At 44.4% G+C, this 15,306-nt stretch overlaps 2 protein-coding genes and 1 pseudogene across 3 annotated transcripts; 1 reads left to right on the plus strand and 2 right to left on the minus strand.

Moving 5' to 3' along the window:
- Positions 1 to 785: 785 nt before the first annotated feature.
- marveld1 (MARVEL domain containing 1) lies at positions 786 to 2,102 on the plus strand. Its single transcript, XM_080781999.1, has one exon. It carries the CDS (start codon positions 1,111 to 1,113, stop codon positions 1,660 to 1,662), a length of 552 nt encoding a protein of 183 aa, XP_080638125.1. The 5' UTR covers positions 786 to 1,110; the 3' UTR covers positions 1,663 to 2,102.
- An 8,302-nt stretch (positions 2,103 to 10,404) lies between these two features.
- On the minus strand, positions 10,405 to 11,325 carry LOC308328846 (serine/threonine-protein kinase pim-3-like; the record flags this gene model as incomplete). The annotated part of the gene is made up of 1 exon (XM_080782954.1): positions 10,405 to 11,325. One exon carries the CDS (start codon positions 11,323 to 11,325, stop codon positions 10,405 to 10,407), a length of 921 nt encoding a protein of 306 aa, XP_080639080.1.
- A 92-nt stretch (positions 11,326 to 11,417) lies between these two features.
- Positions 11,418 to 14,629, minus strand: LOC308328847 (magnesium transporter NIPA2-like; annotated as a pseudogene). The gene is made up of 2 exons: positions 13,634 to 14,629; positions 11,418 to 11,526 (listed from the first exon to the last, which is right to left on the minus strand). The product of its transcript is annotated as a magnesium transporter NIPA2-like (transcript).
- Positions 14,630 to 15,306: the final 677 nt, after the last annotated feature.

A 15,306-nucleotide genomic window follows, 5' to 3' on the forward strand; every position in this document is an offset into this window, starting at 1 on the left:
TGTGAGCTTGCAGATCGGCTATTCACGAGTTTGGCCAGCGGGAGTAATCCATTGACGTCAATCGGGACAGGAATCGACCCTCCCGGCAGGTTGTTCCACGTCAAGCATTATGTGACAGACAAATAAACATGTCCTTGTGAGTTCCACAAATCGATATATTTTGCCCCTCTAGCTCTTTGGTGTGTGAAACAAAAATAATGAAACCACCTTATATTCTATAATATGTAGGCCTTAAATAACACTTAATAACAAAAATACATAGTAGGCAAAAGTAAAACTATTATTCAAATAATATTTAAAGTGCCCCCCCTCTGACCCTCTCAATTCAAATCAAACATACATTACAAAAGTCTGTGTGGCTCAAAGGGGCTTTTAGCATTAGAAGGGAAACATAATGTTTACATTGGCAAAGCAACTGTGAAATAATACAATAAAAACAATATAAAGAAATGTGTAAACAGAGTATTGTCTCACATTGCAACCTAGCAATCAAATAGTATATAGCCTATTATATGAAAAACTGTCTCTGTGTACTGGCTATCTGTCTCTCTGTCTCCTCTGTCTGTCTTTCTTTCCCTCTGTGTCTCTATTTCCACACATAGGCCTACAGTCTGTACACAGAGAGAGAGAGAGAGAGCGAGAGAGAGAGAGAGAGAGAGAGAGAGAGAGCGAGAGAGAGAGAGAGAGAGAGAGAGAGAGAGAGAGAGAGAGAATTGGACAACACTGGGCCTACAGCCGCCTACTACACTGCAGAGATGTTTGGATGGATATGATTCAACTCCAGCTTCCTTAAGGAGGAGCAGGCTTTGAATTACAAACCTCCCCCTTTCCCATCTCCCAGCCCCCAACAGACATTACGCTGCATTCATCAGAGGAAACGGAAAAGACGAAACAGAAGAATTTTCATTTCAAAACCCCGGGGTTGTAGAAAGAACAAGCAGTTCTTTCTTTTATCAGACTTTCCCTAATTCTGCCCCACGTTTGAGCACAACAGAGACTTTCATTATTTCCCCCCCGTTTTTCCCCTCCTTTTTCCCAGCTGTTTGCAGCTGGCAGAAGGCACCCGCCCTGACTGTTTGGAAAAGGGGAACGAGAGTGAACGGATGAGAGATGGCACCCCAACCTCCCCAGCCGCAGGTGAAAAGGAATTTCCTGGGGTTCCTGAAAAGTTTCATGGGGATCATCCGTATCCTGCAGATTCTGTGTGGAGCTGGGCTTTGGGTCACCATCGCCGCCAATAAATATGAAGGATCCATCCACTTTGTGCTGTTCGTCGCTGTCCTGTTTTGGCTCCTTACCCTCGCCCTTTTCTTCATCACACTTCTGGACAAGCAGGACCTCGTCCCCATCCTGGGCGGGGACCGCTGGATGCTTACTAACTTTGTGCACGACGTGGTAGCCGCCGTGCTCTACCTACCGGCGATAGGTGTGATGATTTACAAGACCAAGAAAAACTCCTATTGCAACCTGGAGCAGTACAAGCACTTTTGCCTGTATAAGGTCTACTTGGCCGCGTCTGTGTTCGCCTGCCTGGGCGCCGTGGTTTATTTCATCGGGGCTGTTTATGGGGGGTGCAGAAAGTGTCGGGGTGGATCCCCCACCCCCGACACACAAACACAGCATGGCAGGAGAGGAATTCCGGTGGGAGAACAACAGGCATGAAGCCCCCTTCTTTCTCAAGACACAAAAAAGAGAGGACAAAGTTTGTCTCCTTGTAGTCCGTCCGTGCTTAAGGCTTTTAAGTTGTGTGTAGTAGGCAAATCTTTTCAGTAGTTAAAGTATATATATTTTATGTATGTTTTTATATGGCAGCAAGTATTCCAATTATTATTGAAGTGTGACAGACTCTTTGACAGCTGTTTTCATCTATTCAAACATCCCAAAGCTTTTGTTTTGTAAACTTGTCTAGGCATGAACATTTTATCAGTGCCCTTCTCTACCAGAATGCTATCCAAACAATGTGAGCAGCAGCAACCCAAAACATGGTACTATGGTAGGCACAGGTGTTGTTTTTTTTGGAAATAGACGTGCCCTTAGGTGTTCTTTATGTAAAACCAAATGCAAAATAATAAACACCACCAAGTCGGTGCTAGTGAGACGTCTTTCTTGTTTGGTTACAATCCCTGGACACAGGTTCTGAAGACCTGCTGGAAGACAAGGGTTATGAGCAGTTTTACACATTTTAGTGTGTTATGTCCAACTGAGAAAACAAAAGATGACGCTCTCATGCACTCTGTGCTGTTAAGTGTCCTCTCCAAATGAGACACAGATTTAGAGAGTCGAGACTGGAGCCCTAAGGAACTTCCTGTTGGGAACTTGGGAGATAAAAGACCTAGCCAATCAGCAAGGATGATTTATTTGGCACACGACCACATGAAAGACACAAATTGGCAGCCCTATGTCTGTGCGCTCCTATGATGTAATTGCAAACAACGTGTAGTGTGTGTGTGTGTGTGTGTGTGTGCACGGCTGTGCATGCATGCGGCCGTGCGTGTGTGTGTTTGGGAAGGGGCCTGTTCTTACAGGAACATTCTGCTGGGGAGGTTGGCTGGTCTTCGGCCAATGAAAGGAAAGATTAGTCAACGTCTAGTCTGATCCAGAAAGCGTACACAACTACACACTAGTAGACAAGATGCTTAGGCCTCACTCACACTGTTGCAACATGCATGCAACATTTGTCTTGCGTCTTGTCCGTGTTTAATGGCCACCCCAATGCATTTCCAATGGAAGTCACAGGGTTTGACAAAACATTTTAGTTTGATGGCTGTGTTGTGCCCCCTCCCCCGTATCAAACAAAAATGTTTTGTCAAACCATGTGACTTCCTTTGGAAATGCATTGGGGGCGGACATTAAACACGGACAAGACACAAGACGAATGTTGTATGCATGTTGCAACCGTGTAAGTGAGGCCATATGGCTTCGTACAGACATCACGCAAAGCCACACTATATATTTTGGTCCCTGCCTGCAGTCAGCTGATGTCTGTGTCCCACCGTTTGGGAGTTTACACTGCACTTGTTGTTGATGACAGGAATGTGTGTGGTGAAAAAGGCAGCGTTGTTTTGAAAGTTTCAATCAAGCTGCAACTGTAAACTGAATTCATTTTGAAATCTTTTGAAATGTCTCACCTACAGACAGTATAATGACATACATGCCCAAAATAGGGATCAGGATGCCAGCTTTAAAGTAACCTCGGAAACCCAGACGTTTTTATTTATTTACCGGAGAGAAAGGACTAAAAGGTCAAGAAGACATGAGTATGTGTGTCTTTTCTCAAAGACTGGCTTTGGGCTCCATAGTAAACGAAGGGGTCGGGCTAATGTTCAACAGCTGCGGGGACATATAAATCTAAACACATCTGAGGGGGACGCGCATTCTCCCCAAGACATTGCCATAGATGTGGTGTCCTGTCCACATGTGGAGAAACACTAGTCAGTCAGAGATTCTATATAAAGAGGCGACAGTCCTCAAATATTTGGAATCACCACTAGATGGAGCATCACTCCAATATGGTGGCAGCACTTTCTATGTAACACTTCAAACACACATGTAAACATGGCATGCATGGTTGCATGTGCACACATGCACCCTGACATTCAGAATGAATATATGAGAGTAGAATAGGATAAAAACAAGTTTGTGTTTTGTACAGCATGACGTTTTAATGTATTTTAAAGCAACCGGAAGTTACGTCATCACTCCAATATGGCAGAGGCACTGGTTGTTACTATGGGACTTAATGGGAGTGTTGCCTCTTTATATAGAAACTCTTTGGTCATGTATAGAAACAGCTTTGGTGGGTGGAACAGCCCCATGCATCATTCTGGATAGACAAGCAAGTCAATATTCAGCTTGACACTGAAAGATACTTTTGTGTCACTTTAATTACTTTGTTGGTTACAATTAACCTCATGAACCCTAGAGTCCCTATTCTGGGACGAGCATTCTGTGAAAATAGCCGATCTACTTAATTGTTCACAATGCATTGCAATGTGTTGTTTGTGAGAGCGTGTATATCGATATTGGCTATTTTAAATAAATACATTTGGTGCATAAGGAAATACAAGTGGACCTAATATCGAGTGGGGGATGCCACTCAACTACGTAAGTATATAAGGTTTATGTGGCCAAAATTCCAGAAGAGTTGTGTGCACATAATGTGTATAGCAGCCTACATTTATATTTACCAGTCCGATCTCACCCAAACACAGTTAAATAACACGGATTGGCAATTCCGTACATCCATGCTGTTTCACCGTGTTTGGGTGAGATGGGGTTTGACATTATTTACGATTCTGTGTTATTGGGTTACAACTCGGACGGGGCTGAGTCGTCTCTACCAAACTTCGCAATGTTCGACGCTCCTTTTGCACGCTTTAGTATGTACGGATTTGGGGGGTTTATAGTAGTGTATATGTACATAATTGACAATCTGTGTTATTTCACTGTGTTTGGGTTTAATTTGTGTTTCTTCATGTTTCATGTAAGAACATTTGGCCACCTGTGCACCCATGTCCATAAAGACAATCACTAGGGCAAGAACAGGTATTAACATTAATTTGGCCTTGATAGCTTTGTTCTGACTTCTGATCATTATCCAGTGTCCACACTGTTATTTTCACGTGATCAGATCAGATTTCTTTTGTATTCAGACATCGTCAACCTAATACTATATCTGCGTTGGTTGGTGTGGTACCAACATAACAACATAGGCGTGAGAAATACACTGAGATTCCTTTACATGGAAGCAACATTAGAATGGTGTCAGTGCCATAGTGTGGCGTTTTTTCACTTATGGGACAGTTACAGAGATGTACATTGTGAAGCTAAAAGCCAGGCAACTTGGCATAAGAGCACTTAAACACACATAAAAGCCAGGCGCTATATCCTGAAGTGCCATCTGAATGATATTTACTTTGGCTACTCAACCAAAGAGACATTTCCTGTATGCAGTTTCCCACCCTACCCTTCTACAAGCCTTCCAACAGTCCTCCTATCCCCTCTAATGGTCTTCCTGGCCCTCCCCGAAAGAACAGCATCATGCATTTTTCGTCCATGGAATTATTTAAATGATCTGACCGACATAAAATCCAGTGTTGCTGAAATAAGATTACTACAAGGACACAAAACATTGTAATCTGTCAGGGTCACCTGTCTCTAACTCCTTTTCATGTTATCATTCAGGTTTCTAAACTGCCTGGAGTCTAGATCAATCTGCCATCTAGTGTGAGCATCTAAAAACGCGACTTTTCATAAAGGCTAAAACAGGGTGCCATTTGCAAAGTGAGGTGTGTTTTGCATGGCGTTCATAAAACTCAGCCTCGCGGTGTCATTTGTGTTTACTGTACCATTCCCGCACTATGATTCCTAGGCTGCCAGTCCTGGGATAACTTCCTCTCACTCCTACCTCCCTCCAGCTGCTTGACATTCATGGGCATACAGACCAGACCCTGTTAACCACACTTTCATCACAGACTTGCTGAGATGCACACATTCCACTACAGGAAGAGGTGGGGGGAGTGAGGGAAACAGAGGAAGAGTGACACAAAGAACAAGTGATTAGGAGATAAATCCATGGGATCCAGGGAGAAACCAAAATAAAAGTAGGTTAAGGCGGTCAGATCCCAAAAGGAACTTACAGTATATCACCAATGACATAATGTCTGTCTCAGGATGAGGTCATGCCTGTGCATGCCTTAGTTTGTTTCTGACACTGATGGAAAATAATTAAGTGATGTTTGTTTGTGTATTTGAGGGGAGGCGGGGTGAATGGCCACTCTGTCTGTCCAACAGTAATGTATGCAGTCAGTGGTGGGAGCTATTTATAGAAGCCTGGAAATACCACAACTTCCTATTCTCTGCCAGTTTCAAGCAGATGTTGAGAATGTGTTATAGAGTGGAGGAGTCCGTATTTAAACTGGTTAGTATACATTTTAAATCTGAAAGCGCGAGGGTAGCTGGGGGTGGGGCTAGTCACCTTTTTTCCATTCATGATGCTTGGGCATGTTAATGTCTTCTCAGTTCAGTTCTGATGCACCATAAAATAATGCTGGTACCATTCTTGTACCATGCACCAGCAGACACAATACAGGATGAGGAACCTTATGAGAATGCACATGGACTGTGGGAAGCAAAACAAACAGTTCCTTAAACGCAGACACTGTGTGCTTGATAATGGCACATGATTTTGAACAGTAAAATCCATAGTGTTAATTTTGCTCTGTGCATGTACAAATGTAACCCAATCTTACAAAAGTATACAACAGTATCGAGACAGTGTCCATTGTTCTAAGCGCTTAAGGTATATTGAGGTGTCGCCAGTGTCCCCATGACAGTTGATTAACACAGTGCTACTCAAAGTGGGATCCCAGGGGTCCTTGGGAGGGTTCCAGGGGGTCCCCAGCAAAATTTGTTAATAGCCTCACAATGATTTGAACCACTTTAAGCATATTTAATACTAAGCTCAATGTCGTGTCGTGCGTATTTATTAGCTCGCCACAAAACAAGACTGAGTACAATAATGACATGTGTATCTGGGACAGCCAGTCGGTGACATCAGCCATTACACTGCTTCTCAACATCGTATCCCACGTCACGGGCAGAACATACACCCAAACCACACATTGGAGTGGTTACCACCGCTCAAAAATCAATCAATTCAATTGATCACATGACTATAGAGATCATGTTTACTGATTTGTGTGAAAACACACAAAAAGTGTGTTTTACACTAGAATTTCGCCCGGCTTCGCCGGGCTCATCCCAGTGTCGTTGCAATAACAGAAAGTGTTTTTTATTTCTCATAAATACGCAAACATGGTGAAACAACTACAGTCACAGAGAGCAGTGGCAAGGTAGCTGCTGCCTGCTAACGATGCAAACAACAGCCTTGCCTGTCGTGTGTGTGTGTGTGTGTGGGGGGGGGGGATAGCACTAATTTTCGACATTTTACTGTGTCATAAATATGTACATCTGTAGCCTATATTGTGATTACATTTGACCGTACATTTGACTCTTGTGTTATATTCTTGTGAAATATTCAGTAAAGTATTGTGGTGAAATATTCACCCCAAGTTGATAAGATATGCAGAGAATATAATAGCAAGAAGCCCCAGTTTGAAATGCATTAGGCCACAGACCCCCATTTGATACCATTTGCTCTCTGGGAAAATCAGGGTCCATTTGGTTCCATTTGTATGCTCTTGGAGTATGATGACTGTGCTAACAGTATTATCATCAAATATGTCTCAGTTTGAAGATTCAAAAAAACATATTTCATATGTGTGAGCTTGTAAAGTCGAACGTTCAACCTAGAGACAGTGTTGCCAAGTCTGATCATTATAAGCTACTTTGGACTTGTTTATCTATTGGTAGTCCTTGACATGGAAATGTTTGAGTTCCACTGCTCTGAAACAACATTAGACAACAAAGTGTGACAGTCAACACTATAATTGATTATTTTAAGACTAATTTCCGGACCATTTCTGATTTACCTACTTTGAACTGGCCTATTAACATTTTTATAGACCTGGTTGCTTGTTTCACTCTCACATCCACGATATGTGGCAACCCTGGTCCCTGGTTTGTTTTGCGTGTGGATGTTGTTTTGTGTTGCTTTAGCATCTTTAGCACAGTATCTATCACAGGGTGCAGCAGCTGCTGCTGTCATGAAAACGCAAGTTTCTGTCCCAGAAGCTCACGTTAGGTCTGCGCACACTGTACGTTGCTATGGCAAGCTGTCATCAAATGCTGCTAACGTTGTGGTCAGCACTGTTAGCATGTGTGCTATCAGGCAAAAGCTGAGATAGATATAAAACTACTGGCCAAAATGTCATACAAAACACAACCCCTCAAATCGGAATGTGATTGTGACCTACAGACCATCATGATTTGCTTGCTGGACCTATAAATAATTTATTTGCATTAAATTGCCACTCGCCTTAGCCTGCATGCCTATTCTGTGTCTCTGTGTGTGTGTGTGTGTGTGTGTGTGTGTGTGTATGTGTGTGTGTGCGCGTGTGCGCAAGACAGACGTGCGTGTGTGTGCAGGCTGAGAGCTGCTGACTGTGATTGACGTGTGAGCTGGATAAATCAGTGAGAGTTGGAAAAAGCGCACGCAGAGCCAACTCGCAGGCAGTGCCTCAGGCCAGATGCCTGAGAATCGGCACAGGATTCTCTGGGTCACCAGTGTTGGTGTGACACACACGGCTTCCACATTTAGCTTCATACTGGGTGAAAGTGGCGTTCCAAAAATTATTTTTCCCCTCGGAATTCTTATTCACAATGAGATGGAGTTGAGGTGTTTGTGTTTGCTTGCTGGAGCTATAATTAATGTATTTGCATTAAATGTCCACTCGCGCATCGAAGTAAAAAGCAAGATGGCCGATTGTGAGACTGAAAAGTAGCTGTGGGGGCGGGCCTGGAGGGCCTATGAGAACACGGAACAGTGTTGCCAGGTTTGCGAATTGTAAGCGAGTTGTAGTGTGTGTAAGTAGCCTGGTTAAAAGGCCTTGTTTCTGCCCGTGTTGGGGCAACAGAACATGTCGACCAGTTTCTGTCAACCGCTTTTGGTCAGGTGACCAACTCCACGAATGTTAAATTAGATAAGGCGGCCTCCTGGTGGTGCTATAAAAGGCACATGTGAAAAATGCAGAGCAAAGGATTTTCCTTGGCCTTTAGGGAGTACACATAGGTTTACACCACGCAGATCGGTTATAGGCAATAGATCGGCAACCACAATTGCTGCCTCTTTCTTATTGATAATTTGGCTTAGTGTTTGGCCAGTTTTATAGTATAGTTTGTTGATTTACTTTTGATGCAGTAAAGTAATTTTTTGAGGCATTAAAAAGGTCTTAAAGTCATTAAATTGTCACTTCACTGTCATCTGGGGAGCCCCTCAAAATCATGTGGGGTCCTGAACCACATTTCAGGATTTTGAGAATCCACTGCCCTGAACAACTATGAGCATGACGTGTGTTCCATCCTGCAGCTACTGGGAATGAAAGGCTACTTTCATTCCCAGTAGCTGCAGAACTTTCATTCCCAGTACTTTCCTACTGCTATACGCCAAGGCCATAGTCACAGCCTTAGCTAGAACACTGACGCCTCAGTGATATTAGAAACATTCTCCCTGCGTTCATAAAACCTTTTCACTTGTCGTCTTACTGTCTGGGCCTGCCACTTGCCTACAAAGTATTATCTACTTGACCTCGCTGTATGAGCCTGCAGCTTGCTCACAGAGGCATAATAACTACACTCTGCTAAACTCACAACACAAGACAAATTATCACCCTAATTTACTTCATTTGCCTGGACATTACATTCAGACACACCTTCTATTGTTCCATTGTGGTCCTATGTATTCAATTTAGACATTTAAAGACATATACAATAATATACAAAGTTACAAACCACCCAAAAAGACCACCCGGCTGCAAATGGTCAAATTAGACGTTAATATGGACCAGTTACCATTTGCTAACAGGTGCTCTTCTATGGTTATGGTTACCTCTACGGCTTTGAAGGAGGGACACTTGAGGTCTGTTGGTAGGGCATTTCGCAATCTGGTGGCATAAAAGTACAACGAATGTGACCTCATTTTTGTGCCGAATCTGCATTGAGTGAGATCACATTTGGCTATTCTGATTCAAAATCATATAAATTAAGTGATGGTCCATGGCTTGGTTCATTATATTTGAGGTTCCATGACGGGAAATGTTTTGACAAACAATGCACTAGTAGTGTGTCACTGTATCTGTCAATTAATTAAATTAATTTAAGTGTTAATATTATTATCTTCCAAAATGATCACACCTTGCACTTGTCATGTTGCACAGAGAACGATGTGTTGTGGAACCACAAGTCAAAAGTTATTAGAGAAAGTGTTACATTTTTTTCATTTGCTGCTTTCTTTCGTTTTAGCGATTTTAACTATTTTTGACAGGGGGCCATTGGGGGCTAAATATGTATGTCTTTACACAATTTTATAGCGATTTTTTTAATTATTATTTACTATAGTCCTACTAGACCCCAGGAAATTACATCTGGCCACAAAAGATCACATGATCTTTTGTGGCCAGATGTAAAAAAAAAAAACAACCTTTTTCATTATTAAAAATGTTCAAATGCAATTTTCTTTTTCAGTAATTGAAGAAGAAATGAAAGAAAAATGTAAGAAACTTCATGAATTAGAAAACAAATATTTAGAAGTAGTGAGAATTGCCAATCTACAAGCTCACAACGACCCGTTGTGAGCTTGTAGATCTGCCGTTTTCACTGGTGGGAATGTATTTTGCTCTGCGTTCCGCCCAGGTGGACAGGGTTTCGAGGTTAGGTTTTATAGGCATGATTTCCGCGAGGTTAAGGCTAGTAGGCCTCGTGTTTGTGAAGTTCAATGTTCAGGGTTTATGCGCAGCCTGGGCGACACACCAATGAAGGAGGGAGTCCCTCCTGCGCCGAGGACTCCGCCGATGGCGTGGCGGCGAAGGCCCGGCGCATCCAGGCATGGTCGTAGATCTGCTCCAGCGTGGGCCGCTCAAAGGGTTCCGGAGCCATGCACCACCTGATCAAATGCTGGCACTCAGGAGAAACCCTCCGTCCGAAGTGCAGCTCTCCCCGGAGGATCTCCTGCTCCAATTCGAACGGGCAGTTCCCGAACACCATGCTGTACAGCAGCACGCCCAGCGTCCACACCGTCGCCGGGCGACCATGGTACCTGCCGAAGCGGATGGCCTCGGGCGGGTTGTACTGTGCCGTGCCGCTAAAGTCTGTGTACGCGGTGTCCTTGAGAACGGCTGCTACGCCAAAGTCGATCAGCTTGACCTCCCCGGTGCGAAGGTCCACCAGCAGGTTCTCGTCCTTGATGTCCCTGTGCACCACGTCGCAGGCGTAGCAGTGCAGGACCGCCTCCAGCACCTGGTGGTAGAAGCCCCGGGCCGTATCCTCGTCCAGGTGGCCCCTCTCGTTGATGAAGTCAAACAGGTCCTTGGACGGCTCCGGCCGCTCCATGACAATAAGCCAGCGGTCGGGCTGCTCGTAGTAGTCCAGCAGGCGGATGACCCCACGGAACCCTGTGGCACTCACTTTGTTCAGGAGCAGGATCTCCAGGGGAACCATGGAGCCATTAGCGACCTCGCCCCAATGGTAAACCCTTTTCTTGGTGACATGTTTCACTGCGACCGGGGTGCCATCCGATATCCGGCTGCCCGCATATACGGTTCCAAATCCCCCTTTGCAGAGCACCGGGCCCGTCCGGTATACCCTCTCGAAGGGCTCCTTTTCCACCTTGACGGGCAGGGCCTGCTGCTGGATTCTCAAATGATCCATGATCAACAGGGTGGTCAACCGGAGACCTTCACCTCCTCTTTTCCTCTCTAGTTAAAATGCTGAGATACTCAACCCTTCAAGTTCATTTATAGTCAGTTTCCTCGGCAACCCCCAGGCCGGCCCTCTGTCCATGACATCACAGGTGCTAACACACCGTTTTTGACTACGCTGACTTTTAGGTTGCTAACTGATTTGTCGTGCCTGATGCCAGGACAACACATTGAGGTTAGACAACACACTCCATATTTGGGCATAGCTGCATTGGGAAGTCTTTATGTGGTTATTGTTGAGTCATGGTGACGTCAGCGTTCTTTTTGCGAACGCAGTGAGCACTTACTATGAGACCTAGCAGATCATGGCTGTCTGTGTGTCTGTCTGTGTGTCTGTCTGTGTGTGTGTCTGTCCCGCTATACGTCCAAATATGGAGTGTGTTGCATCAGCAATCACTCAGCTCCATATATGGGCACAAAAGGGGCCAGGTCCACATATACAGTAACAGCGGGACAGACAGACAGACAGACAGACAGACATGATCTGCAGGGTCTCAGCTGCATTCGCTTCCCGCGTTTGCGCGTCTTACTGGTTTCTATATGGAGTTCTGTGTCAGCCATGCCCAAATATGGAGTGTTGTGAGGTCAGAACAGGCTCCCTAAATGGACCCTGGGCGGGCAGGGGCCCGATCCAGAGCCCGGACAGAGGCCTTTTTGGGGCGGTTCTGGACAACCGCGGATCCGACCAACTCAACACCGGGCACTGCACTCCCTGTTGTGGTGTGGAACGCGCGTGTCGAATTTGAAGTCAGTGGGGCTAATGGTTCTCGAATGACGTGGATTACAGACGTACATACGTACTGTATATGTACTGTATACACACAGAGACTTGGTGCATTTATAGTTACTAGAGTGGTGCCAGTTGGAGCCTCTACAGCGGTGCCCGTTGGGCATTGGCCTACAACGGTGCAAGTTGGAAATTAATGCTCCACCCAGATATTATGTCTTTGTCCCTTTTATGCCCATATATTGAATTATTTGTGAGGCATGCCCAAATATGGAGTGTATGCAGACGTCAGAATGATGTCAGAACAGGCCAGCTCCATATATGGACACTGGGCCGGGCAGAGGTATTTTTGGGGCGGTTCTGGAGAACTGTGGGTCCGACCGACTCGATAACGGGCATTACACAAAGAGGATTAAGTAAGTAGGCTAAGTAATGGTGTCTAATATATTTTTTCGGTACCACAGCATTGTAATGACGTCTCGCTCACGCACTCGCGCACATGCGCCTGCGCACAGCTGATAGCCTAAATTGTTTATAGTGTATGACAGTTTGACACACAAACACAAAAGTACACTTAAAATCAGACAAACTTCTGATTCAGGTGTAAAGATAGTTTGTTATCAGAAAGCCAGGTGCAGATTCATACCGAGTTCAGAGCTGAGGGCCTTTTCAACCTGAATTCCCCCTGAAAGGAAGGTTTCAATCAATCAAACCTACAGTTTTTTCCTGTCCGAGACCAGCAGGAACAAGTTGCAGTCACATATTGACACATTGATTACACAATATTCAAACTTAAATATGCAAAAGTGCATTACTTGTTATGGAGGTTAGACATGCCTACTGTATGAAAAGAAGTACCCCAAGTAAACACAAGATGGCTGTAATGAACAACACTAAAATGTTTCAATAAAGATGTGCTTTAAGCAAGTATTGGGTTGTTCAACATGGTTACATGGATATTGTGAATGTGAAATATCCAGTAAGGCCAATTATTACATAATCGCCTGCCCTGATCGCAATTGTTTGAGATAACCGCAATTATTTTGCATTGTAATGTCATATTTCCATCATGTCCTTGTTGTTGTCCACCATCTTTAAACCTGGTGTCCATCTTAGGCATTTAGGGCAAACATTTCCAAAGAAGTTAATTTACAACAATAAAATAAACACAAAATAGCAAAAACAGCAGATCTACAAGGTCACAGGCCAACATTTGTAGCCAAAATTGTGAGCTTGTATAACAGCTATTTTGGCTATTATTTGTCATATCTACAATGTGCATTTTTTTTAAAAACAAAGCCTACATAAAAGACTAAACGGATGGACTAAATGGATTTATATGTTGAATATCAAATTGGTGGTGGAGGCGGTGGTGGGGGAGTGCTGTGTGGTTCCATTTGTACATTCTTAGAGTTAAATTAACAATGATAATTTTGCAGTGTAGATTGGGGTCCAATATTTGAAATCAAATGGTGGTCTGACATGCCCAATGCATTTCAAAATGGGGGGTTTTGAGTGGTGTAGCACTAACAGTTCATACACGCTGTGGGAAGCCATGCCGTTGGTTTGCTTTGGAGAAGACCTCCTCGTCCTTCTTCGTGGACACGGTGATGTTGGTCAGGCTGAGGTTAACGTCTTTAAAGGTGTGGAGCAGGAAAATGCCCACAATGATGGTGAGGAAGCCACTGAGGGTGCAGATCACATCATCCGGGCCCATGTGCTCCCACTCCTTGAACAGGATCGCTGTGCAGGTGAGCACAGACGTGGTGAAAAATACGTAGTAGATGGGGATCACCAGGGAGGTGTCAAACAGGTCCAGAGCCTTGTTCAAATAGTTAATCTGTGTGCTCACGCAGGCCACCAGGCCCAGGAGCAGAATCCACACCAGCCAGTTGCTGAACACGGACTTCCCAGCGTTGGCTTCCTTGATAGCGATGCCCAGTCCTTTCACACAGGACACAGACAGCGCCCCGATCGCTGAGCAGATGATGATGTACACCAGGATGTTGGTCTGACCGTGGCGTGGGCCCAAGACAAATATGAAGACCAGAGCCACGATGACGACCAAAGTAGCAAAGACGACAAAACCTGGGTCAGCCATCTTGCTGGCCATCTGTTCAAGACTACTGATCTCTTCCTCTTGGGGAGAGTGGATCACCATGGTTGTGGAGCCCAAGATGCTGAGCAGGCAGCCAAGCCTCCCATGCAGGTTTAACCGCTCTCCCAGGAAATACGAGGACAGGACAGCACCGAAGAGCATGCTGAGGGCACCCAGAGGGGTGACCAGGGCAGCGGGTGCAAATGCATACGCTGCGAAGTTGCCTGCTTCTCCAGTCGCCATTGTTAATAAGCCAGCCCACCACAGCCACTCTTTTAGATAGGCATGACTACCCTGCCCTGCTCGCATTGAGCCCTTGCTCGCCATGCGTAGAAGGCCTTTCTTCTTGAGGATGAAGCTACTTCCGATGAAGAAGCTGGAACCGATGGCCAGTCCAAGGCCAATGTAAGAATTCCGGTCATGAACCATAATTCCTTTACACCTATGTCTGGGGCATGTGATCACTGAACAAGGAGTGTGATTACTGTATTTATACACTGGTGAATAAATATTTGTTTACATTAGGTTACATGTACTAGCAGAGTCAGTTATCTATGAAGTCATTACAGTCATCTCCATATTTGGGCAAATGTTTTGAATTTAATTGAATAATTTATCGACAATTCTTAAAACTTGCAGTCTTTTTTATGATTAAGGCATTGTCATGTTACAGCTTGTACTGTAACATATCAAATGAACATTCAACTGTGCTTCTCAAAAACATAGGCTATAGTCTATCCAAATTGTATTTCCATGCCCAATAATCAAAACCAGACACATTTACGGTAGCCATAAAAATGTCCACTAATGTTCTAATTAGAGCAACTAAACAGCGTAACATAGCAACATGCAGTTGACTCGATTTGTTTGTTTGTCTGTCTGTCCGGATCTAATCTTGAAAAAAGTCTAATTTGACACATCTCTTGTGCATATACCAGTAGGCCAAGAAAGAAAACTATTTTTAAAGATATTTTATAATGGAACATGATCAAGTAATTGGCAGTGGGATCGGGCTGAAACATTGCCCAAATATGGAGTCCTACTTCAGAGATATCATCATGGGTAACTTCCATGCACAGCCCTAGGTAAGCCACGGCACAGGCTTG

The sequence above is a fragment of the Protomyctophum bolini genome, assembly GCF_963924005.1.
Source record: "Protomyctophum bolini genome assembly, chromosome: 14".
Lineage (NCBI taxonomy): Eukaryota > Metazoa > Chordata > Actinopteri > Myctophiformes > Myctophidae > Protomyctophum > Protomyctophum bolini.

Bases quoted from the DNA above. Each gene is read 5' to 3' on its own strand.
- marveld1 (XM_080781999.1), top strand. From the start codon at position 1,111: ATGGCACCCCAACCTCCCCAGCCGCAGGTGAAAAGGAATTTCCTGGGG.